The 26,768-nt window shown below is 38.1% G+C and overlaps 1 protein-coding gene across 2 annotated transcripts in view; it reads right to left on the bottom strand.

Moving 5' to 3' along the window:
- unc5db (unc-5 netrin receptor Db) overlaps positions 1 to 1,871 on the bottom strand; it is a 165,602-nt gene extending 163,731 nt beyond the window's left edge. For both annotated transcript variants that reach the window (XM_023838555.2, XM_023838556.2), the window contains exon 1: positions 1,455 to 1,871. In XM_023838555.2, the coding sequence (XP_023694323.1) occupies positions 1,455 to 1,539 (85 nt within the window). In that variant the 5' untranslated portion in view covers positions 1,540 to 1,871. The remainder of the gene's footprint in view (positions 1 to 1,454) is intronic.
- Positions 1,872 to 26,768: the final 24,897 nt, after the last annotated feature.

Raw genomic sequence — 26,768 nt, 5'->3', positions numbered from 1 at the left:
ACCAGCTAATGAAAAAAGGGGCAAACCTTAAACCACCATGGAAATGTGTAATTTCAGCCTTCTGTGGAGATAAATTGTCACACTTGTATGTCACCAACCAAGAGGCAAGTGTTAATGACACTGAAAGGGTTAGATATGTGTCATTAGACACAGACCTTGGTATTTTATTTATGCCTTACTTCCTCCCATCTGCTCCAATCTGGCACATAAAATAAGGAAGGTTCACATCTTTCCATGTGCCAAAAACAAAACAAGTGTTGTGGTGTATCAAAGCCATTAAAAATGCTAAAATTACTTTCAGTAATCCTGAAGATTAAAATCGCACATCCAGGGGGGGGGGGGGTTCTGAGTTCCTGGATTTAAGAAGTGCCAATTATCTAGAGTGGCAGCCTTCGTAATGCACTGTAATATATGAGATCTATAAAGCCATTTAGAGCCAATTAATGACATGCAGTGTGTAATAAACTAAGCCATAAAAGTCTTTGTAGCAGCGATGGTTTTCTAGGAATTCTCAGAAAACTGCATGACAGCTATGCATGATGGGTCTGTTTTGGCCTTTGCCAGAAATAACTGCATATTGTACTGAACGGCTACTTTAGTGCATAAATGTTTGATCAGAACAAAGTATATTTAAGCAAATATTTCACAGCGTCCTGCATTTTACAGGCAAAACACTGCTGTCTTATCACATAATAAAAAGCCAAACGTAAAAAGATCTTAATTTAATGGTTATAATGATCATCCACGTTAAAATTTAGTTAATAAACTGTATACCAGCTTGTAAGGCAGACGTTACTCCTGACTGGGAGCGTTCTGGTCAGCGCGGACACTTCGGCGATGCATGTTAACTTTCATTAAGTGCGATAAATTGTATTTTTAAAGCCACGGCACTTGCGAAGCAGCCTCTACCACCGCTACTATTCATAACCCCAAGACATGACAGTGATGGGCAGTTCGGACGCCCTGGGAAGTGCAGAGCAAAGAACAGGCTGCCCAGCCGGAGCCCCGCGCGCCTGTTGCATCCCGCAAACGCGCCTTTCGCTCCGCGCCGCGCCGGAGCCGCTCACACATTATACATCCCGCACCGTGTGCGTTTAATCGCCGCCAAAAAGTACAAGCCAAGCTACAAATCTGAACTATTTTGAAGCGCCCCGCCATGTATTTCATTCACATATATCTGAAGAAAAAAATATATATTACCCATTTTTAAAAATATATATTAAATACATATATACATAGTGTCCGTATCGCCCTAATGAAATCGCACTGCAGCAACTTTCAGTGGCAGACTATCCCTTAAACACCAGCCTCTCTAGAGTGCACGCTGGGTGGTCACTCTTCACTCCGGATCGCTTTCTCCAGCTATACCTTCAGTGTTTCCGAATAAGCACCTGCAATACACATAGCGCTAAAAACGCCGACAAGCACCAAGACATCGCCGATCGGGCTCCTACCTTTAATTGTCGTAAGTGTAGTAGAGGAAAAAAGGAACAGGAAGATGCCCATAGTAAAGTAACGTCCCTTCGGAAACGGTCCCATTTCTGTATATTTTTTTCTTCTTGTTCAGCAGGTATAAGAGGGTGTTTTTTTCTGTATTCACCTTATTTTCATGGTCGCCGAAAATATAATCTTAAGATCATTAGTAATCACTTGGCAAGATGAGAAAGTCTTTCTGAGCGTCCTTGTATTACAACTAGAAGTGAATGGACAGCGGCAGTCGCGTCCGCGCCCGGCACAGCCCTCCTCCTCCGCCGAGGCGCCACGGAGCCTCTCCTCATTCTCAACTTGCACTACTAACCCGGTACCAGACTAACAACACAGCGTAATAAATTCACCAGCGCGACAGGCCAATGGGATGCGGCGATGGGCGGGGAGGCGACTCGCTGTTCACCGGGCGAGTGACAGTTCGCGATCCGAGCATCTTAGCCGCCGCTGAAATCTCTCAGCCGCTGGATGTGTTTTGCCCACCACTACGGGCTTCTAAATGCTTCACCGTAATGAAATGGTCACACCCTTTAGAAAATGTTCGAGGCTGTCTTATGCAACAATGCATCGATCGCTGGGGGTTAAAATGCAATTGTTTTGCAGAATTTGAAGAGTCTGAACATTGGCTTCTGTAGGCATTGTCTGTAAAGCGGTGTCCACGGAAATACAGGCTGCAAGTCATTTGAAAGGAACCGGTGCTCAAGTGGCGTTTGGAGAGAACTAGAAATGAAACAACGCAGATAATAGGCTCAGCTGAGAGCTTGCGCTGCGGCAAAGTTTCTTGCATGCGCAGAATCCGTATTATTGCTGTTTTATACAGATGGTAACCATTCGGGGCAGCTTTGTTTTTCCAAAGCTACCATTTTCAGTGTAGCGAGCGTGATGACTGAAATTCAATTAAGCGTAATGAAAACTATTACTGAAAAGTTAAGTGAAAATAGATATTCAAGATCGACATTGCAAAAAACAGCGTATTAATTTAGTTGTATAAACCTATTTGTATACATTGATTATAAATAAACATGGGAATTACATTTTTAGACGAGTCTTAAATATGTGAATAAGTAAATACATCAGAAACTTAACTTTAAATTTTATTTGTTTTTAATGTGCTTTCCACACATTTAAAAAGCTAAAGAACCCATCCAGAAAGACCCAAATCATCCCTTTCCCAGTAATTTACCAACAAATTAATAGAGCAGAAGTCTGATTTTGATGCTATGTGTATAAAACTAAGAGATACTCTCAGAAAATGCTGGAATCATTCGGACTCTCCTGCCGCCTTGTTCTACAGGTCCACTCTTCTGTGGTGCTGCCTGCAGAAATGAATTTAACAGATCTGGACACCAGAACATCTACCCACCATGAAGCATACAGATAACTTCAATAGAACTTTCAGATAAAGACAACATCAAAGACAATATAATTCATTATAACATCTATATAGACTACTAGTATTTCTTAGTGAATGTGCTCCTTATGCAGGTAAGGATTTTTATGTTTTATACAGTCAGAGAGTAGGCTACAAGCCAGAGTTAAGTACTGTAATAAAAGGGGAAAAAAACACAATTTATGCTTTGATTTTCCTTTTTTTTTTCTAGCCTGAAGTTAGGCCATTGTCAGAACGCTGCTCTTCAACTCTAGCAATTTCTGACAGCATGTGTACATGTGACCCATTATCTCTTTAACAAATGCATTCTGTTCTGCCTGCTTGGGAACGTTTGAATGACACTAACTCACTGCTTTAATACCATGTCTGCACTCTAAAACACTGCTAATGCAAGTCGAGATTTAACATGCTAAGCTTTGTCACAGGAGATAAGAGAGAAAAAACCAAGCCAAAACTATCACACTGTCTGTTGTTCATATATCTTGATCCTGTCAAACCCATGCAGTTATTTTCTTTGGGTTTCTTTAGCATGGCTTAGTGTTGAAGGTATACTTTGGCCAACACATCCTTTAAGTGATTTATTTATTTCTGAATGAAACCGTCATGTCAGCATTCAGGGAATAGTCTATCTGGAAAGTCACTGTCACGGGCATATCACAGCTTTTGAGTGGAACTTAATGCATGCACCCCATAGAGATAAATGCTAATTTCTTCAGCGGATGTGGAGAAAATCCATAAACAAAGCAGCAGTGAGTATATGATTGTCAGGCTGCCTGACGGCTGTGTCTATGAGTGGAAAGCCATACACGTACATGCCAATGCGTGTAACAGGTGAGCAGGCACACGGATGTGCAAACAGATGTGATCTATATTGCAAATTCAACAATTTGCAGCAAACAACATGCAAGAGGTACCATATTTCTTGTATTCTTCACTACAAGAATTCATAAAAATATATAGGATGCAACATTCATGTGAATAACATAAAGCTTACAATGTAATTTGAAAAACAAAATAAAATATCCCATCTTTGTAAATAAGTTTACAGAAATGTTTGGCGTGAGCTATACATTTCACGACATGCAGTACAAATCAGGAGCAGAAGAAATGTGTGCTTATTTTGTTTTTATGTGTGTCATGTGAGTTCTGAACAGACTACTTTGGTGCAAAAAAAAAAACTGGCACATAAAAGACAGATGATGTGACCCAACTTTAATCCCAGAAATTACTGCACATCCATTTTTCCCTCCGTGCAAATTCCACGCCTTCTGTATGCTATGTACATAGGTTTATGGCTACTGTGACTTTAATGGTGGTCCATTATGCTGGGAAACAGAGGAGGGAACAATGCGACCGAAAAGGAAACCTGCTCCTCAGTCTGAAATATAACTCCCAGTAGTATTACTGAGTACCTCAGTATGAAAGCACAGGAAGGTCTCTCTCCACACAGACAAGTGAAACACTGCCTGGTAATTAGGGTTGCTAGTGGCAATTGGCTTTATTAGACTCAAAACCTTGCCTTTTTACATAGTATATTTACTTATCCAATTATTTAAGTGTGGAAATGATTATAATAGCAGTCACTGAATGCCTTTTTAAATGCATTTACTTGTCTCTTTACAGAATATCCTTTAAACACTCTCTCAGTCTATGCAGATGTTTTAATGAATTAATTATAGCCAAAGGTGGAAGAAAGATCTAAAGCAAGTGCCTGAATGTAAATTAAATTGTGACAAGGAGAAGGGCCACTTTCCCGGAGCTCGTCATATCAGTTGTTATGCAACTCGTTTTGACACAAGAAAGCTTCAACTTGCTAAAGCTTATTACAAAGATGGGGATGGCAAAAATCTGTTGCTTTCTGACAATCTTATTTTTGTTTTGCGGGGAAATGACACCAGTAGTTTTCCACAGCTATTTAACAAGCTAAAAGCTCTGTCATTTAAAAGTATGGTTAGCTAACTGCTCGTGATAAGACTGATCGATGGTCAAGGCTCATTTTGGAGACCACTGCAAATAGGAAGAAAGGGTCTTTGATCTGACATTAAAAAATGAACAATGGTGACAGCAAAGGTGCAACATACATCATTCTCAGTGTCATCTGTCAGTCTTTGTAAAATTTCAGATGTTTTTAAATAACTTAGCAATGCTTTGCTTGGTTTTTCACTCAACATCTTAATTGCCTTATTGGATTAATTGAGAGGACGCAAAGTCAACCCCACCTGCTGGTCTAACGGTAAATCAGTTTAAATTTAAGGTGTATTACTTAGTTGACTCCAGGCCTTGGTCTTTGAACACCTTTGCTACTCAAATGAATTCTAAAGACATCTATGATTGTAATGAATAGCTTCTCAGTTTTTTCCTCTTTCAAGCCAGTCATGGAAAGAGCAGTCTTGTTGAAGGGCAGATTTTATTGCAGTGACCAAAAGTACCGCATGTAATTTTTCAGCACATGATTGACAGATGAAACGGAAGGTCTTTGCCCAATTTTGCCTTTCCTTCTGCATTTTTATGGTGTCAGCTTTGGCCCACTTTCATATTCACCCTAAAGCCATGACCTTCTGATGATGATTTTTACAGGGCTATATTAAAGATATTCTACCTTTTCTTAGCTACATAAGCTCAAGGTCTCCAAGTCAAGGCAGAGATGAGTCAAAAACAAGCATAATACTCAATAGAGCAGCTTTAATCATTAAACAATAAAACATTTGTATTCTTGGCATCACTTGTATATTTTACAATATGATACTTTCGTCACTTGATACTTTTGCTAATTATGGACTATTGTATTAGACTCTTCTGGGATTAGAATTTACTTACATTATCATCAGCCACTACAAGAATTCCAAGTTATGGTTGGAGTGTCATATCCAAAAGTGTTTTCACACATTTCATTGAGTCATGGCTTTGACGTCCTTGTTATCAGGGTGTAATTGCTATCTAAAATCAGAAGATGCTCAATCTTCTTCAGAGGAGATTAAGCGGAAATGGCAGGCAGAGTGCACATCGATCAGTTCAATCAATGCAGACCTTTTTAAAGTGTGCTGGTGACTAGCTGGGATCAACCTTCTCACCTGAAGCCTTGATGTGGGATGCTGTAAAGGTTATTGGGAGATGCAAGATTAGTATAGACCTACAGTTCTCAATCATAGATACAGGTTGAAAAATGAACAGCAAAATGACTGAAAACTGATGATTTGCTGCTTTTAATTGCTCTCAGATCTTAGGCAGTTATTTATTTTAAGAATATTAGTAGAAAAAGTACAAAAAAAATGAACAAAGAAGGAAAATAGTAATTACACAACATATGGTAAAACACATTGTCTTGTAGAGGCATTTGGTAATAATTTTACCCCATACAATATATTGCACGAAACAAACATATGGCCCTGAATATTCTTTCTTTATGCGTTTACAAAGTCTCCAAAAACAATAGCTGCCAATGACTGAGCGATGTCCTAAAGTCCAAAATTAACATGTAAGATAAAACATTTGAGATACATATTTAAACATCTGCAATTATGGTATTAATTAAATATACCCTGGGTACTTTATGCCGTTATAAATCTTGCATGGATTTTCCTTTTCCAATTTGCTATGAAATCTGATGTGTAGCTTTTTAATGAGGGATCACACGGCTCATCTGCTACCATGCAGCTCTGCATAAAGCGTGGCCCGCGGAATTCAATGGAGAATGTCTGCCTTGTCAAAACATCTGAAAGAGGTCGGGTAAAAGGAAAACATCATACTTGACTTTGATGCTTTAAGATTTCCTTTTTGTTGTTGTTTTCCCACAGAAGTGAAATTGTCTTTTAAGAATAACATATATTTGAGTTCTAACATAGCTATTAACTACTGCTGAAAACAGAAAGCAATTAAATTAAAGGCGATAAACTTTCATTTTCACAATATTATTTTCACTATATATTTTTTTCCATGGCCTATTAATTGTTGAATTATAAAGCCCCTGAACAGCACACACATGTGAAATAAGTTAGTTGACAGTGTACACCGCTATACACCATTCCACATAACATCCATGATCCGAATCGTCAACCTAAATGTGTCCATGGCAAAAGGTCTTGTAGGCTTTGTTGTAAATGCCATGTCCCTGGTAAAAATTGCTTTTTCATCACAATGGCCGTCAGAATTTGCTATGGTGTGTTGACCCTCGTCCAAGGTATTTTCCAAGATATTGGATGGAATCAAGGAACTAAGCTTTGGAGCCCTGGGATGATACAATACAACATACTGTATATACTTTCCCCTAGAGGTCTTCAGAAAAGTAAATACTATTTTTTGCATATTGACTTACAGTTTGTGCTACTTTTCAGATTTACTCATTGTCTTTTTTCCCCCATAAATTACATTCAAGGAATTGTCATGTGTTAAATACAGCTCAAAAAATGAGTCAATATTTGCAAATTTCCTTGGTTCCTCCTGCTGAAGTTGATACTCGAAATTCACGCTCTCCAGTCTCTGAAACTTCCTCAGACAGCTCTTACAAATGGAATATAAGGTGTCTCCAGTCCCTAAATAAAAATGTGGGTGCAAAACAGTAATTTGATTGTCTTAAATTTGATTGCTTTATTGTAGTACTCATTTCTTTGGTCAATCAAAAAACATTAGTGAAGTCAATTGTATTCTTTTTTTTCCATCCCATCCCACAATATTCAGAGAAGGTGTCTTCATTCTGACTGTGGGTAATAAGGATTTTTATGGACAATAGTATATGAGAAAAACAGTACTTCACTTACAAGCATTCTAATATATACATACTATAAAATATAATGCTGTTATTGCAGTTTTTGTTGGCGTGGGACACCTTCACTTATACTAAGATTTCCACCAAAATACTTTCTTTCTCAGTTGTACAAAGTCTTGGAGTTTGTCCACCACAGGACTGGGTCCTGAATCTCAGCATCGCCTCCCACTCCTGCTGTAAACCCGGGTCATGTTGTTCTACATGCATTGCAAAGAGCTGCCTCAAAGCTTCCAAGCTACTTAATACTGCATTTTTGCAGCACTGTATTTTTAGGTCCAAAAACAAAGAATGTGAGTGATCTGAACCCAGAAAGAATTCCCTTAAGCAATTATGAACAATTATTAACCCTCATAATTTAATACATTCTGTGACCCTGATGCGGTTAAGCAGTTGCAAGATACTTGGATAGATAATATATACTAACAAATCAAGCCATTTATTATAATATAAATCTGCATTTGCATATTATCATTATTATCACGTATGATAGTGGGATAGTAATGTTACCTTATACACCACCAGGGTTGAGGGTTTGAATCCGGCCTCTGCATCTTGTGCTGGTTCCTTCCAGGTGCCCATTTCCCCCTGCACTTTGAAGACGTGCAGTTAGGTATATTGACGTTTCTAAATTGCCTCTTGCGAGTGCTGGACTGGCGTTCCATTCAGGCTGTTCCCTTGCCCTGTGCTTCTTGGGATAAGCTTCAGACTCACCCTGAACCTGCATTGGAAAACTGGCTAGAAGATGGATTGTCACATATTGCATCATCCAGTGAAACATGTTTTTCTCTTCCTTGTTTGTTCAAGCAATGATAATAACAATGAAAACTTTTAATGTTGTTGGTCATTATATTTCCAAGATATATCACTTTAAAAACATGGAAAGTAATTTACTGACAAATATTACACTTTTGGCAGCAGCAGCACTGCTATTCTGATACAGTGATACAGTGATACAGTGAACGGGGCAACTTAGTTTAATAACACTGTCATATTCGGCATATGCAAGAAATCCTGCATGAGTGCATTAGCCATCTGGAAGCATAAATAGCTTCGTTAAGCTCTGTACTTCAAGTGAAGTGTTCTGCTAACACTGTAATGTAACATAGCAACCTATGAGTATAGCAGGTTGCTGTTATATGGACATTACATCAAGGAATGTCTATTTTAAACACCCTGTATCCATTTTGCTTGTTATAATTACATTATTTGGAATTGGTAATCATTTTTCCATCAATTATTGCCGTACATGGTACATCTCACTACATGGATATGTTCTCAATGATACAGGTATCATATTTAGTGGGTGCATTTGGGGGGTGATCTTAAATCACCGGCATGCTAGTGCTCATATCTTCTGTGCAGTGATATTTGTGTGTAGAAGAAAATAGTTCCTACATTAAACTGCTTACTATAAAGTCTGTGGATTATAATTATTTACTTGGGTTATGAATTCATGTAAGAGACATTGCTATTGAATTTTTCAAATGTACTTTTCTGGTGCTTTAATTACCTCAGAAAGAATGCCGTCCGCTTTTTTATCCTTGAGAGAAGTCCAATATTTACAAAACTGGGCATCTCCCAGCAGAACAACCTAGATGGATGGATAGCACTGAAGTCCATATAAAACATATCTTTTTCAGTGTTGGGCTGAACTGCCCCTTTAAAATTAAGATTTGTAAAAATAATAAGGGTTTAAAATCTGTGATGACTTGGGTATGGGTATATATCTGTAATATTACTGTTTATAAAGAATGTACACAGAATTACACTGAACACAATACTTCCTCTATGAAATCTCAATAAATTCTCTTCATTTATAATGTCAAACACAGGGATGAAAGACATTAACAAAAAAAGGGGTAAAGCACCTGTTGTAGATTCCAAGCCAAAGACTTCAACGCAAATGCTAACATTAAGCACTCTCCCTGTGCAGCATCCTTGAAATACTACAGCATATACACTGCGCATAACATAAAAACCACTGACAGGTGAAGTGAATAACATTGATTGTCTTGTTAGAATGGCACCTGTCAATTATGCCATTATATATTAGGCCAGAGAATAGTCAGTTCTTGAAGTTGATGTGTTGGAAGCAGGAAAAATGGGTAAATGTAAAGATCTGAGCGATGTTGACACGGGCCAAATTGTGATGACTGAAAGAGCATCTCCAAAATAGCAGGTCTTGTTTGGGTGTTCCCAGTAGGCAGTACCTATCATAAGTGGTCCAACGAAGGCCAACCAATGAACTGGAGATGGGGTCATGGGCACCCAAAGCTCATTGATGCGTGTGGAGAGTGAAGGCTATAGCCCATTTGGTCCGATCCCAGAGACAGCAACTATAGCACAAATTGCTGGAAAGGTTAGTGCTGCTTATGGTACAGATGTGTGAGAGAACACAATGCACTGGGCACGTGTTTCTGGGAATCCTTGGGTCCGGGCCTTCACGTGGATGTTACTTGGCATGTACCATCTCCTGAAATATTGTTGCAGACCAAGTGCACCCCTTCATGGTATTCCCAGATGGTAGTGGCTACTTTTGGCAGGATAATTGCCCTGCAAAAATAATTCAAGAATGGTTTGAGGAACATGAGAAAAGAGTTCAGGGTGTTGACTTGCCCTCCAAATTCCCTAGATCTCAGTCTGATTGAGCATCTGTAGCATGTGCTGGACAAACAAGTCTGATCCACGGAGGCTCCACCTCACAGCTTACAGAACTTAAAGGATCTGCTGCTAATGTCTTGGTGCCAGATACCACAGGACACTTGTAGAGATCTCGTGGAGTCCATGGTCGACGGGCCAGGGTTGTTTTGACAGCACAAGGGGACCCTACGCAATGTTAGGCAGGTGGTTTTAATGGCTGATCGCAGTACCTACTTGATGTATAAGCATCTCTTTCTTTTGTCAACTGCCTAGGTGTCAAGCCATCGCTGACGTGAAGAGTTTTGTCTCTTTCCAGTTTGAGTCACATTTATAGTTTTCATTGTCATTAGCAGAAATGTAATAATATATGTGTTTATGCATACTCCCACGTTCAGGTTCTCTCTGTGCGAAGGAAATTATTTTATGCAACCTGAGCTTTGCATACAAAATATAGCCAAGTGGAAATGGAACTGCATGGTGGCTTCATGGGTAACACTACTGACTAAATCCTCCACATTTGGGGGTTTGAATCTTGCCTCCACTTAGTGTGTGTGCGCAGATGTGCTGCATCTGCATCTGCTCCCTGCAGTCCAGACACATCTGTTTTATACTCCTCTCTATACTGACCAAAATTGTATCATGTGCTGGACTGACATTCTGTCCAGCCTGTACTTGTGCTGACCACGAATCTAGGAGAAGCCGATGGATTGGATAAAATCAAAATGAAGGGAAGATTTTCATATCTGGCGATGTTTGTTCCTCCTTTTATATTAGTAAAATGAACCTTATGGCATGGAGACTTCCCAATTGAATATCATATCCTTCAGATTTTTTTCTATGCATATTGTAGTAGGAAGGCCAGTCTTTTGATTGTTGAATATCTGCCAGACAACTGATAACATTTCTATACAGTAGCTTCAATAAGCAAGAAAAAAGAATACATATAATAACTTGACTGATTTGATTTCTGGGAAAACAAAATTGTTTATATCCAATTTTCAGAGATACCTCCATGAGTATTACCTTTTAAATGATGAAAACATCTCCCCCCACCAACTAGAATATAAAAAGTGTAAACACTGTAAAATTCAGCCGTTCTTGTTATCTCATTATCTGTCCTCTGCAGCTCTGTAAGTCTCTCTTTATTGCCATGTGTTTCTATATTAAATTTCTCATCTTATTATGCAGATTGCGGCTTAAATCCATTTTTTCGCCACACAGAGGCTTATCACGGTTCAAGTCCATGAAGTTGTAACATTTTATATGGTGTATTCTTATACAAATCAAACAAGGAACGAGAGGCTCCGAGTTGAAAATCAGGTATTTTGTCAAACTGCTGGGCAAAACGACACACTTGTACTACTGTATAATATTGGGGAATGCCAGCAAGCTTGGGAACCTAAGAACTTTGAGTTTTATTTGCTATAATTCTGAAAGAACCTCTTGCTGTATATAATTTTGAGGATAATGTTGTGATTACAGCATTACAAGATATAAAGCTGACACTGATCCTACCTCATGGAGCTTCTTGACTAGCTTCTTACAGGCAAGGGACCTCTGCTACTGATCCAAAGAATCTGAACCAATACTCTGAACCCACACTGCAGACTGTGTGTATGAATCAAGGTTGAATGGCTGATGTGAGTGATAACACAATAACATAAGACATAGTCAGCCTTGAGATGCAAGTGCAGGTGTCCGTGTATCAAACCATCATGGCCATTCATCCATATCTATCATGAAGAAAATGCCCTGCATCCCATCTCTGAGACCCAAGTCAGCTTCCTGTGCCTCCACCTTACTGTATGTGCCTCTGTCTCCATGATGTCTACGGTCTAGCAAGGAAGCCTGCAGCAGCAAAGGTCTCACGCTAAGCTGTTTCATCTTTTATGTTGCCCTACTTTGGTTGGGCATAGTGTACTATTAGGTTGCACATTTTTAATTTATGATGATACACTTCACTTGGACACCCTCTTTGTTGTTGTAATAACAGCATTTTACTGCTTGTTTGTGTAAGTGACTCAGCATTTGAATATGCTTCCTTGCAGTGCAACAGACTCACAGACTTATTTATACCCTGACAATCAACAGGCCACGAAAAACAGCATGTTACTGAAACACGATTTACAAAGTGCTACATTTTGAGAATACACAACACATCGGTATTGATCTGCTGTGCAACAGTATTGACCTGAAACGGAGAACTATTAAAGCAAGAATGTTTAAAAATCAACATGGGATAAAAAAAATCTACATCTATGCTTTCATTTTACAAATAAGGGTGAGATTCAGAGGTTAGCGGGAGCTGGCTGGCTTTAGCAAGACGAGTTATCTGGTGCCGAATGTACTGACTTTTATGTCTGCATCCACTTTTTTGCATTTTTATTGTGCATGTATCTTTTTAAATTGTGTTTATTTGTTCATTTTGACCTTCTGGGTCACAAGAAATTATCTTCCATTTTCAAAGTTTCCTCATGTCTATTCACCAACTGTAATCAGCGAAGCATGAGAATAAGATTGCAATACATTCTACAACACTTGGAATGTGCAGTACACACAAACATGCTTTCAATGGCAAAAACTAGAAAAATTGCTTGCATCACAGGGAAAAGCACATAAGAAAGGTGCCCTTACATACCATTTCTTATTATAAATGGAGACTGACACATGTAATGCTTACCAGCAATGTGTAATGTGCTGAATAGATTCAATAGTGAATAACTGAATATGTGCGGTTTATCCTCTTTTGGGAATTTAGCCAGTTACCATCTCAGAAAAGAAAGATAGCATGGGGTCATAATGGGGAAGCCAGAGTAATTTTTTAAGTGAGACTTTCCTGGTATATTTTGTAATGAGTCTTTATTTTTTAATAAAGATTAACAGAGCTGCTTGAAGTGCCAGTATGTGCTACAATGTCGAGTTATGCAAAGACGTTTCATGCACACTGGGCTAATATGTCAAATGGCTCAGTATCGCCTTCATTATGGAGAGTTCCAGCTGTGCTCTGCCAAAAATATCCCTTCCAAAAACCGAAAAAAAAAAAATAAAAATGTTTTAGATGTGTGTGGGTCCTGCTGCGTGAAACAGGCGAGACATTGATAAGTGCCTCTTTTGGTGAACAACAAAAGTGAGGCTTCACTTTAGGGAGAGTACGAAGGTATATTAATTTAAATAAATAAAATGTTGCTGAATGAATGCTGAGGAAAATAAGATCAAAGAGCTATGGCCTGGAATCATACTTAAATTGAATTCGATAAATTCACCACTGGCCTTTGCTCTTACATTAAACAACCTTGATAAAAGAGTAGCTTTATTCAGCTGGGATAGAAGGGTGTTGCAATTAGGTGGTGCATATACAGCACCTGACAGTATCGGGCTGCTCCTGTGACATACATCCTCCCCATGTCATAAACATAACCACTTCCCATAAACGGAGAAAAAGGATATCGCATGTCAGCGAATAAATTCTCCAGTGTTAGAAAGCCATTTAGTGGCCCAACTTGTCTCATACTGAATTGAAAATGAGTGAGCAAAATAAAGATCAAAGAAATGAATCCAATACAGCTCATTGATTTAAGTAGCATTATTGACCAGACATATTAAAGTGATCAAAGTGGTATTATTAATATTTCAATGATATTTGATATACAATTCATTGAATATAGAGGGCACCTGAGAACTGCAACTGTTCTGTACAATTTATTGAGTGTCCTGCATTAGCTGTGCAGAGGGCAGATCAAATAACATTTTACTATGAAGCCTTTATTTCCTATTAGCACTGAGCAGATAATGAAGACACATTGTGACAAATGCAGTTGCAGTTTGATTCATGAAGAGAGACAGTGCCAAAGTAATACATACAAGCATAACTTAATTGAAGGGAAAAAACTGTGAAGCTGTGGAGGAGATGGCAAATAAAACCATATAAGGAGGAATAGGGACTTTTAGGGATGGATATTGAGATCTGGGCAGCTTTTCTGGAGTAATGAATAATGATTGGGAATACTGACACTTGACTTTGACCCACCGTAGGGATCGCCGCCCCTCCTCTTACATTAGCATTTATCTGGAATGTACTGCTTAGAATCAGAATTAAGCTCTGGTTCCTACATTCTGTGTTAGGAGTGAGGAATTGGTTTAAAAAAAAAAAACAAAACTAAGAGACAGCTAGTGCATGTCTGAATTCATAAATCTATGTAGTAATGGTAAGTTACATAGTATTTGGGGGGGGGGGGGGGGGTACCAGGGGGGCAAACTCTTAAGGCACTGAAGGAACTTAACAGTCATATGATATAGAAATCCAACATTTGGTCCATGCAGTGTGTGAGCATGTTAGTGACAGAAAGTGGACAATGACAGAACAGTACTCATGGCTGCCCTGAATGCCCTACAAATATGTAGGAACTGATTTAAGAAACATCATAAAATTAAAAAAAAAAATTAGCCGAAAATGACCTAATTGTATTAATATACAAGTTTTCAAACATCAAAATAACATCATCCAGATATAAAGTCACTTACATAAAAATATTAATCACATTTCTTAGCATTTCAGTACGGCTGCTAGGGGAACGTTGCATTTCCTATTTGTTTACATGAATAACATGACATTCAATGCACCAACTGTGCTGATCTCAGCAGTCATTGGCCTTTAGTCTAAGAACAAGCTAAAATGCTCAAAAACAGAAAAAACTACCCCCTGTAAATATAGTGTCAGTGACGTCACCATTCTTCACCCATGGATTTCAGAAGATATACTATGCATACACAGATTTTCAGCATTCAATATGTGACCCTCAGCTTACTTAACAAAATGAGCCTGCATAGGGGCCAATCTATTCGGTCTACCCTGAATGGCAAGGGTTTCCATCCAACCACCTTGTAACACGGGGACTACCGACCGTCCTTTTTGACGGACCTCTCAACCACCCAATAACCTGCAGCTTCTTGAAGCCGGAAGAAACAAATACCCTGGAAAAAGATCAGTTAACAACATTTCACAAGCCCTGCCTTGTTCTAAAGCTATGCCGCACAACAGCTTCACGGCACTGGTCACTATTGCAGTGCAGATAGTGGCCACTCAGCAAGGGAGTGTGCTGGGAATTACTTTTGCAATTTAGGATACAAGAAGCAAGAAATGGAATTTAGCAGACAAAACTACAATTAAACACGGGTAAGGCACTTTTTAATATTTTTATTTGCTGCTTTGAAGACTGGGTAAACTGGAGGTGGTGTGGGAGAAACTGGTAATATGTCATTGTTGCTGAACCGAACAAGACAAGATTTATATGTCGGGTGGCATAAACAATTAGGTAGCTACAGGGAGATTTGAACAATTTTGACAATTCACACCGAACAGGTACACTTTAATATGCTCAGAATTTTATATATTGTGTTTATTATATTCTGAATATCTTACTTGGAAAATTTAATATTACATAAGCTATTTTAACATTTACTAAAACCTTAATTTATATAGATATGTATCTATTTGCTTGTCTGTTTATTGTAGTCGTCAAGTGGTTTGATGAGGATGAAAATTATATAAAAAATACAACTGTTCTGGTCACCAGAACTTATTTCAACTGATTACATATGGGAAGTTTTGGAATGGTTCCAGAAACAGTGTTTTCCACCACCATCAATAATACAGTAAAACCTTGGATTGCGAGTAACTTGGTTTGCGAGTGTTTTGTAAGATGACCAAAATTTTTGAATTAATTTTAATTTGATAAATGAGCGAGGTCTTGCAATACGAGTATTACGTATACGCTTTGTCTGCCTAGCGTCACGTGATCAAAACTGAGCCGATGGTTCTTCTCACTCTCTCTCACGCTGTGGGGTTGTGGGTAATCGTCTCCCATGCTCGGTCTCAGTCGGCATGCCTCACTCGTATAGTCAAAATTTAGTAGAAAAGCACCACCTGAATAAGGGCGTAGCAGTGCGAGCGATGAATCTGTTTAACGACAATGCAATGTCCACATTTTTGCGAAATGGAAAAGGAGGCAAAAAGGCTGTCATTGGATGGGTTCCTTGTTAAAGTTGCACAAAAAGAAAAAGATTCCAGTGAGCCAACAGATAGCAGTGATTCCGTTAATTCCCGGATCATATGAGTTTCCATTATTTCTAATGGGAAAATTCGCTTTGATATACGAGTGCTTTGGATTACAAGCATGTTTCTGGAACGAATTATGCTCGTAAATCAAGGTACCACTGTACGCCAAATCATGGAATTTCTCATGGAAACAACAGACACTAAAATCCATGCCAAAACATGGCAGCTGTTTGGAAGCGTCTGGTGACCTACACCCCATTATGAGAGTTTGTCTTGGTGATTCTTTAATTCTGTTAGTTTCCTACATTTATATATGGCCATGACTCCTTTTATGTGAAGTTAAAAGCATAAAGATAGATAAATACCTGAAAAATAGAGTGTGGATAAAAAATAATATATATATACACACACACACACACACATTACTAGGTGACCTTTTGTAAGTTGTTCCTAGCAAGAAATTTATTGAAAATATTTTGTTCTTTCTCACATTACATGCACAATCCTGACAACTATTTAACTTTTAAAGTAAGGCTTCCACAGAGCTCCCTGCCATCATTCTACCACAGTATGGTGTAACTGACAGAGACAAGATGTCGAACATCTGCTCAGTGACAATTCCTCAGTCCGACTGGCAGCTCTATATCCGACAAAAGCAGTGAGCCAGCAAAAGGGGGAGACTTTGAAAATCAAACACTTTAGCATGAGGGGTAACACGGTATTGGCTAGTAAAGACCAGATAAAGGGATTTACACAAGGCTAACGTCAGCAATTCCATGGTCGTTTGAAGCTGTACTGCTGCGTATTTGTAAAACATGGGAGCCCTATGTCACCACCTCTTACATTCAGCTGCTCTCCCTAGTGGGGGGGCTGTTTGGTTTGGGCTGTAATCATTATTATATTTTGCCTCCACCATTTATGTCAATTTCCAAGTCATTTTTTTACAGATCAGATCATTAGGATGGAAGTAAAGAATAAGCTGAATGGCTGGATATAATGGCATGTTTTTCAGCTAATTTCGTGTAAATGCGTATTGTATAATAAGCCAGAAATTATAAAAGATATATTCTTTTTATGTTTAAGTCTCATTTTCTCACATGTGCCACATTTTCTAATTCAATGAGTTATATAAAACAGTTTTGGATGCCCTTTGTATACTTTTAAAGGGCTGAGTTAATGTCAGATTTCTGGTGAATTGGCACATTTGTGTTTTGTAAAGCACATGGTGTTAAAAATTAAAAAGAAAAGACAACAAAGAAAATGATCGATCTTAATACTTGGGGTATATATTGGGGTAGTATAAGTTACATGGACACCATACAGCTGCCTGATTGGTCAAACAAATGACTCAAAGGGACAATGTCAAAATTTGTGTTATTATAGTGTTATAGCTAAATATAATAAGCAATAATATACTTTAAAAAAATAAATAACCCAAACAGAAATTACATATATTTTGCTTTCTAAATAGTTTTCCACACTGACGGACAAAAACACAAAAAATATTTCAAAAATGCAATATATAGGCTAAAGGAAAGTAGGAAGGTAAAGTGCATTTCAACTTTTTCAGGGGTCCAACCATTGTCTGAAGATGTGCCCTTTGCACTCTCTGCGTATATCAACTCAGCTGGCTCAAATATACAGTTTTTGAACCATCTAATCATAAGTAAGCAAATTTGGACCAGTTTGGAAATGAAGTGAAGTGGTTAATTAATGCATGACATTTGGGTTCACTTGGGTTCACTCTGTGACAGAGTATTTAAGGGATAATGCATAAATTCAGAGATGAAAAGAAATAAATGAATGCATAGACATTAACAGAAAACAAATTAAATAAAAGGTACATTCAACATATTGTTCTTGTGATGAAGTTGCAGTAACCCAACTACTGCAAACAGAACAGATTCCAGATGCATTCTAGAACCCTTTTACACATAAACAATCATTGATAGACCCCCCCCCCCCCCCTCACCCTCATCCTGGCAGCAACATAGAGAAAGGATGAGTATAATGTTAATAACTGTGTAACCGCGTTTATGGGATGTTCCTTCAGAAGAACAAGCAAGCAATCTGTAATTTTGCAGGAGGCTACAAAGCTGTGCCACATATATTAATCATGGAGAGGGAGCAATCAAAGATAAACAAGAGAGAGTAGAACACACACACCCGCATGCTCATGCGCACACACACACACCCACACAAACACACAGGAACACCCTGTGTAAGTCTAAGAATGCTGATAAATGAAACTCAGCAAAAGTCAATGGGCTTCATCTAAACCCATATGACTGCTGATCTAGTTGTTTGAATATACTAAGAGGTTTTTTTATATTTTTTTACGTGTTTATTCTCTGAGGTTAGCCTAGATTAAAGTACCATGTGATCTACGGCAGAGGACAGCATCATACATAAGCTTTACAAAACAATTTAAAATGCAAACTGTTCAACTTTGGGTTTTTCAAAAAAACCTGTCTTTACAAATATTCTGCTGCAAAACATTTGGGCACTCAACAAAAGATAATTAGGTATCTTCAATTATCGACAATGACAATTAGTTTTTGTAGTTACAGTTTTCTCCGTCACTTTGGTGCATTTCTCAGATCTGAACTGAAATTCTCAAAATGACTGGTCCAACCTCCATATCACCGACTCACTTGTGCACATCATAAAAGCAAGGTCTCATTCTTCTAGAAAGATTGCAAATGCTTTGGTACATTCATGTAGATAATTACATACAATTGTCTGCTGTTTCCTGCATCACCAATTGCTTATGTCATATTGATCAACATATGTATACATACATAGTGTGTGTATACTACATACACAGACACTGTATACAAGTAAATGTACAGACCATAGTTTACTCAGAAAATACTCATGGAGCACACATATTGACAACATCACGAAACATTTTCTGTAAACAATGACACAGATTTGCCATTCTGATGACACTGACATGTTCATTGGCATAAATATTTATTTTTGAGAGGGGATTTTGAGCAACTTATGAGCTTTTGCAGGTAATCCATTTTGTGGTGCTGTATGTATAAATTGTTTCGAGAAATGCATTTACTGTTTTGCAAATGTTAAGGATGATTTGAGAAATGTACCAAAGCACCTGGAAAAAAAATACCTGTTTGTATTTAACAATACTGACTGCCATGAAAATTGAATATTTTCACAAACATATTGATCAAATCAAAGACTTCAAAGACTGCTAAATTCAGCATTTATGGAGTGCGTAAATCAAGACTTTTTAAATAAAAAGGAGACTACAGACGAGTCTGTATAGGTGTTAACCTTCTTGAGTGGAGGTTTGACACTGAAAGACTGGATATTAGGTTTGTGTTAAACATTTAAAAGCTTTTCTCAATTTGCCTTGGCACATTTCACGAAACATAACATTCTCAAGACTATAGCAACGTTTCTCAAAATAGTTCATGCATATAGATCATATATATATATAACTATGTGTTTAAATCAATTAATTTATAGGAGAAATGGGGACGTTTTACTTTCAGTGTTCACCCTGTGGTATATCGTGTGTGTGTGTGTGTCTGTGTATGTGTGTTACTCACAGACACACACCCATAAATTGAGAGATGACACACTTAATTTTTTCCATAGCTGTGTGTACTACAGCATTTGGAAATCTGTGTGAGCCAATGAGAAATGATGTTCTGCTGTGCTGAAGTGTGGGGATTTTACTTCTTGTTCTGCAAATGCTAATTGTCATTTGAGAAAAGATCCAAAGCAATCGAGAAAATTGTTAAATCGGGCCCTATAAGTTCACTGAGGGAACCTTTAAGAAGGTTAGCAGGCGTGTGCTGACAGGTGTGCCTTTACAGGGCAGTGGGTGGAAATGGACAAATAGCCATCCAATAAAATGTGTTATATTGCTCAATAAATCCTAAACCCTGTGAAAAGAGAAAGAAAAGACGCACCTGACTTCACAGGGACCAGTTGAAATTCCTATTAGTCCATTTCAGCCCATCCAAGTTAATATAGGAAACTTATAAAAATGAAAAAATATGCATTCTATAAAAAATCCAGTCAAATAATAATGACCAGAAAAATGCCTGAAAATTGACTTGCTTTTTTCATTTTTTCGCCCTGCAAACTTTTGTGAACAGATGGCTCTTTTACATTATATTGAAAGCTACTTTAAACTGGGGAAAAGTTTGTAGAGAGGTTGCGGATAATGCAGACTGCAAAATCCTGGGACACAGATTCCCTTGACAATAAATATATTTTTTATAATATTTCTGTATCCTTATAAAAAGCATGTACAGTGTTTTACCTTCACATTTTACTTATCTCAACTGAATGATTATTTGCTGTAATAATTGTAGATTAAATTGATGATGCTATTAATGAATTTAAGAGTGATTCGCCACAGCTCCTAGGGGCATGGGATCTATTTTATTACTTGTATCTGGCACAAAGGGTCATTCAAAAATAACTATCCACAGCTGCTCAATTGGTGAATCAAGACGTCGGCCTCCAAATAATTCTTTGTTCAGCTGGATCCCAAACATTTCTTTTACACTCAGCATGACCTCTTGATTTCATGCATGCCACCTACATTGTGCTGAAAGTACAAAGATTTTCTAACTTCAGCCAGTGATTCTCTATAACCCTCAATTTTCTCTTGATAAGGGTGATGGCGGCAGCATATGAGTAGGTCACACCAGACCCTTCTTTCCAAGGCCTCAGACATTCCCAGTGAAATGGGAGATCTAATCTTTCCAGCATGTCCTGGGTCTTCCACGGACCCTCTGCCCAGTCGGGCAGGTCTGGAACAGCTCTTGACCTGATGGCATCCTTATAAGACGCCCAAATCACCTCAACTGACTCCTCTCATTTTGCTCTATTTTAAGGTCTCTTTGGTTCTCCAAACTTTGCACCCTGTCATGGACAGTGAGTCCAGGGACATAGACTGGTAAACCACACGCTTCTCCTGACGATTTAGCTAATCTTCACAGGCACAAATCTGTCCACTGCCAGTGGAACTGTAGCCACTGAACCGACCTGCCTGTAAAATTTCAGGTTCCCTCTTACCATCACTTGTGAACAAGGTGCTTAATCTCCTTTATTAAGGGCATACTCACTCGCCTCACCTGTAAGGAGCACTGCACTGTTGTCAGCCCCATAGCCTTGGATTTGGAGGTGCTGAATCTCACCCCTGCTGCTTCTTACTCGGCATCAAACCACTCAAGTGTGTAGTACAGGTCTTGGTTGAATGAAGTAAAAAAAAAAAAAACATGATTTGCAAGTGGCAGGCATGGTGTTTGAAACCCCTCTGTACATGACTCCCTTTAAGTAAAAGCTGCACCCTGATATCTTGTCCATTAAAATCATAAAGAAGTGTGTCAAACTGTCACCAGAGGTCAACACCCATTTTACTTGACTTTGTGGTGGATATGTGGACAAAACTCTTACTACCTGTACATTCATTCAGGAACTGAAAATACATTGTGGCCCTAGAACCCTATAATCACGCAACATGCTGCACTGGGGCACTGGGTCACAAGCCTTCTCCAAGCCCACAATGCACCTGTACCTGTATCTGTAATGAACCTTTAAGTACTACTCACGCAAAGTTCATTCCCTATCATCAAAATGTTTCTTCCCTTAACATTGGCAAATAATTATGTTGTACATGAAATACATGCATATGAAAAGCTGAAAAATACAGACCTAGCATATCAAAACATTGCACTATATTGTAAAATATAAGATCTGTATAAACTTGAATGAGCATCTATTTCATGCTAAACTGATACTGATGAATGCTAGCAAAAATACATACTACACATGGCTTATAAATTACTTTAAATGTTTGTGTAAATGTTCAAATTTCTTAAAATACTTTTGCATCAGGTGACATTCGTAACTTCATTTGGTTTTGAGAATACTTCAGGCTAATGTGATTTCTATAAAAAAAGCTGTGTAGATGTGGATGAATTAATTACACCAATAACCATTCATCTGTGAAGGATTAATGGTGAGGATTCTTGGACAAAGGTGAATTGGCTAATGTGGGTTAATTGCATAAAATTTTGAGATCCATAGATTCAGATGTTACCAGTATGCTTGTAGCAGGCCTCTTTGGTAATGTGATTACACAGCATGAATGAAACCTCTAAGGTGAGGAATGGGACAATCCCAAAGCGAGGCATGGTCTGTATCTACTGAGAGCTCACAGTATGCTACATACATATTTAAAATGATAAAATGATATTACCGTATATTTCAGGACTGAAAGAAAAAATACATAACTAAAAAATGCAATTATAACACACATAATAAAAAAAATCCACAATTGTCCTTCTTACAACATAAAAATGTAACTGTTTTATGTGTCACTGTGCTAAAACCAGACTTCCATCTGGATACCACATGCTGTTTGCCAGATTGAAACCTAGAAATCTTAAGACAATATGGACGGACATTTCTGGCTGGGTGTGTATTTTTTTCCCAAAATACATGGGTGATGTGTTAAATAATTTTTAAAATTATACATTGAATAGTAACTAAACATTTCTGTGACCTACACTTTATGTACACATGATCTATGGGTATGTAGCATTTATACATGTATATATATATATATATATATATATATATATATATATATATATATATATATATATGGCTACATGTATGTGCCAATGAGCTTAGAAAGGTAAGAGACCTAAGATTTCAATATAAAAGATAAAGTATTATATAAAATAGTATACTCTAAGTCTATCAAGTTATAATGCTTATGCTACACACATTGTAATGTTGTATTATTCATTTACTGATATTAAAAAATCCCATACCTTTGACTTGCATGAAAAGGATGTAAGCTAATTTTAACCACTTCTTTATTTTTCACCAGTAAAAGCATTTGTTAGTTTGTTTTATTGGCTTGGTCAAAAGATCTGAACTATATTTTAAGTCCTTTCGGATATCAAAGTTATCTTAGTCATCATTCGCAAAATGGAATAACGCTGAAATATGGATCTGTGTTGTATTTAAGAGTGGTTGGTTGAGGGAGAGGGTGGCAGCTAAGTTAACACCGCTCAAGTATTTAATTGCTTTTTCATGGAAGGCTCATACAACCAATTAAATATCCCATCATAGACTTCGTTCTGACCATTGGGTATGGAACTAAGCCGGTGAATAGCCTCCATTGCTAATCCAGTTAAAGCCTGACAGCACAGTCTGTTTAAAGCTTCCAAAAAAGGAGAGAGAAATTAAAGGGCATATGGTATCCTTTGATATGCATTAGACTAGTAGTAATGAAAATATGGGTGGCTTAAAGATCCGTAAACAACACTGCAATGTTTGACAAGTTGCTGCTAAGATTTGGCAACCACATGTGCAGCATGCATAATATGTTTTATCCCAAATGTCATTTAGTTGCTATTTATGGATGTTCGAAATGCTTATGGAAATCTGGACGGAATGATTCTAAGAGGCTGCCCAGTTCACTGCAGCCCCCTAATGAGATGTCAAAAAGTGCAATTTGAGAAAAGTTTTTCTGAGTTCTCTCTTGTATAGAAATGTCTTAAAGGCATCACTTAGAAAGCCAGAGAGGATTGAGGGAAGATAGCGCGCTGGTCAGCCTGGGGCTACTTGTCACACTACTGAGGTTAAGTCAATAATTATTCAGTCTATTATGATAACAGGGGCAGCCTAAGGTTTTATCCCTGAATAGGACAACAATGGGACAATGAAATAGATTACACAACGCAGGCTCCTCCACAAAGAGAATATTCAAAATAGGTGCTATAGCTACTTAGTGCTTTTTAAAGATTATTTCTGTGCTTATGGGATCTACCTTTTATTTTGTGCATGGATAGGAATGAAAATCGATGGCCAGCAATGGTACCCTAAAGGATCACATTGTCAGTAGAAAGCAAACTGCAGGGAGCCTTTTCCATCTGAAGTACATCTGATCATTGTGTGAATATGTGTGTGTTTCCCTTGATGGGTGTATGTGTCATGATGATGGAATTATCCATGTCTAGTGTGTGTGTGTGTGTGTGTGTGTGTGTGCGTGCGGGGGGGGGGGGGGGGGGGGGTCACGTATATATGACATTGTGGGGACCAAATGTCCCTCGCCATGTGATAAAAACCTGTTGTTTTGATGTTGTGGGGACGCTCAATTTTATAAAAATGTAGAACTGCAATGAAAAAATTGAAAATGCCAAAAATCTTTGTTTGGTTACTTATGCTTGAGTTTGGGGCTGGGAAGAGGTTAAGGTTGTCCATTGTTGGGATTAGGGCTTTTCTCATAGAAATGAATGGAGAGTCCCCACAAAGATATGAATACAAATGTGTCCGTGCGCAAATTAGTGCTTTACTGTTTAATACTTTTTTGATCAGCGCTTAATTCCATAAATGTTATTTTCTAGTTTTTATGTTTCGTATTCTAAAATGTAGAGAATAATACAAAAAGATATTCCTTTGGATAGGTGTGTCCAAACTTTTGATTGGTACTGTATATACATGCATACTGTATATATATGGCAGAGGAGTCAAAGTTCTAGCTCTATTACTGAATTTGTAGTTCATATTGAAGTTGCTTTTTTTTGCTTTCTTGTAATTCATGGAATGCCAGTAGCACGTCTCTGAGAAAACTGTCTGTGCTGGTCAACAAAGAATCCATAAACCTATAATAGCTCTACTGGAGTGACAACCTAAGGTGAGACGCAGACCAGTCTCTCCTGTCAAAGGGTGTGGTCTCGAACCTCCTCACAGATAGGTCAAGGGCACTTTGCAAGGCTTCCAGAATCATTACACTGCCCCACAAAACACCTTTACACTGGTCTAAAATAGGACCTGTCGTATCGCACAAGTTACACAACAATGTTTTTGCCAGACTTAGGTTTCCAAATATAGCTTATCCCACCAGTCACATTAAAGTAGCAAATCTGATGAGGGCGGGGCAAGGTAAGACTCTTACCAAGTCTCCCAACTATTCTATACCACAATACCCAATAGACAAAGTCCTGGAGATTCTGGAATATCAACAGCATTTTATAGCATTTTGAGGATAAAAATATTTTATGCTGCTCCTCCATTTAGAGCTCACCTGCTATTATTGTGGGCTAGGAGGATGACTCCTGTGGACTAACAAGGTGGATACAAAAAAGGAAACACATTACTTGAGGGGATACAAACACTGAGTAGTAGTCAGTACTCAGTTACTACTGGACCACAAATTATGAACAGATATAGGAGCTACTTCAGATAAATGATAAAACATGATTCATTAATGATGACAAAACATGAGATCAGCATGTATCTAACACTTAGTTTGTGGTTAATTAATACATTAATATATGTAGCAATAAGTAATAGCTTAATACTATCCCTCAAGTAAAATGTTACCAAAAAAAATATAAAAAATGGCATGTTGAGAGCATGGACGATTAACCAGACTCCAGTACTAGTAAGTAATCATCATCGTACAATGGGGATGCAGAAGGGCAGGAAATGCAGGCTTATTTTATGGCAATCCTATTTTGTTTTGCTTTATGTATTTTTCATGGTTTAATTTAAAAAAAAAAAAAACTTTTATTTTTGGAAAGAACTTTCGTTTCCTTTTTAATTTCCGTTGTAATGAAACTCCCAGGATTTCTGCTGATAACCATGAATCCTGTTTTTTCACATTGTGTCATTCCCCACAGATAACATTTAATAATGCTCCACATTAATGTTATATGATTACAAAACATCCATCAAGGTTATTCTTTGAACAAAATAATATAATTCTGATGTTCACCAGGTGGCTTAAGGAATATCACTGTTACCTCCTACCTATCTTAGGAGCTTGCATGTTCTCCCAATGTCTTGTGGGTACTCTGGTTTCCTCTTATAGTCCTTATACATAAGATAAGGCTAATGATGTTCTGAATTGCATAAAATGGGCTGGCATCCCACACTGTACTCCTGCCTCCTGTAATACTGCCTCAGATATGCTCCAGGCCCGTCGTGACCTGTCCAGGATACGTCATTAGAAGATGAATGCTTAGGGGTCATTGTATAATTAGGGGTACATTTTGGAACTTATAAAAAAGTTATTTTCACCCTAAATGCATAGTACAGACGTTCCTCTACTTACGAATGAGATACGCTCCGAACGGCCGTTCGTAACTTGAAATGCTCGTAAGTCGTTATTCAACATCATTTAAGGGTATACGCAAGTACAAAGAACTAGGATGCTGGGAGTACGCACGTTACGCTGATGCGCGGTGGGACTAGCGGCCAGAAGGCGTACTAGGCGGAATTGGTGCGCAGAAAAAAAAAAAATGATGTTGCAGTCTGCAGACAGGAAACGGGAGCCCAATGAATTTTTATCAGTGTTACTTCAGTGACTTGTGCTCTTGACCCAGACACTTTTTAACAAATCTAAATACAGAAGATTCGTGTGACATTGG

The sequence above is a fragment of the Paramormyrops kingsleyae genome, chromosome 2, assembly GCF_048594095.1.
Source record: "Paramormyrops kingsleyae isolate MSU_618 chromosome 2, PKINGS_0.4, whole genome shotgun sequence".
NCBI classification, from domain to species: Eukaryota; Metazoa; Chordata; class Actinopteri; order Osteoglossiformes; family Mormyridae; genus Paramormyrops; species Paramormyrops kingsleyae.
This window is presented reverse-complemented; position numbering and strand designations above follow the sequence as displayed.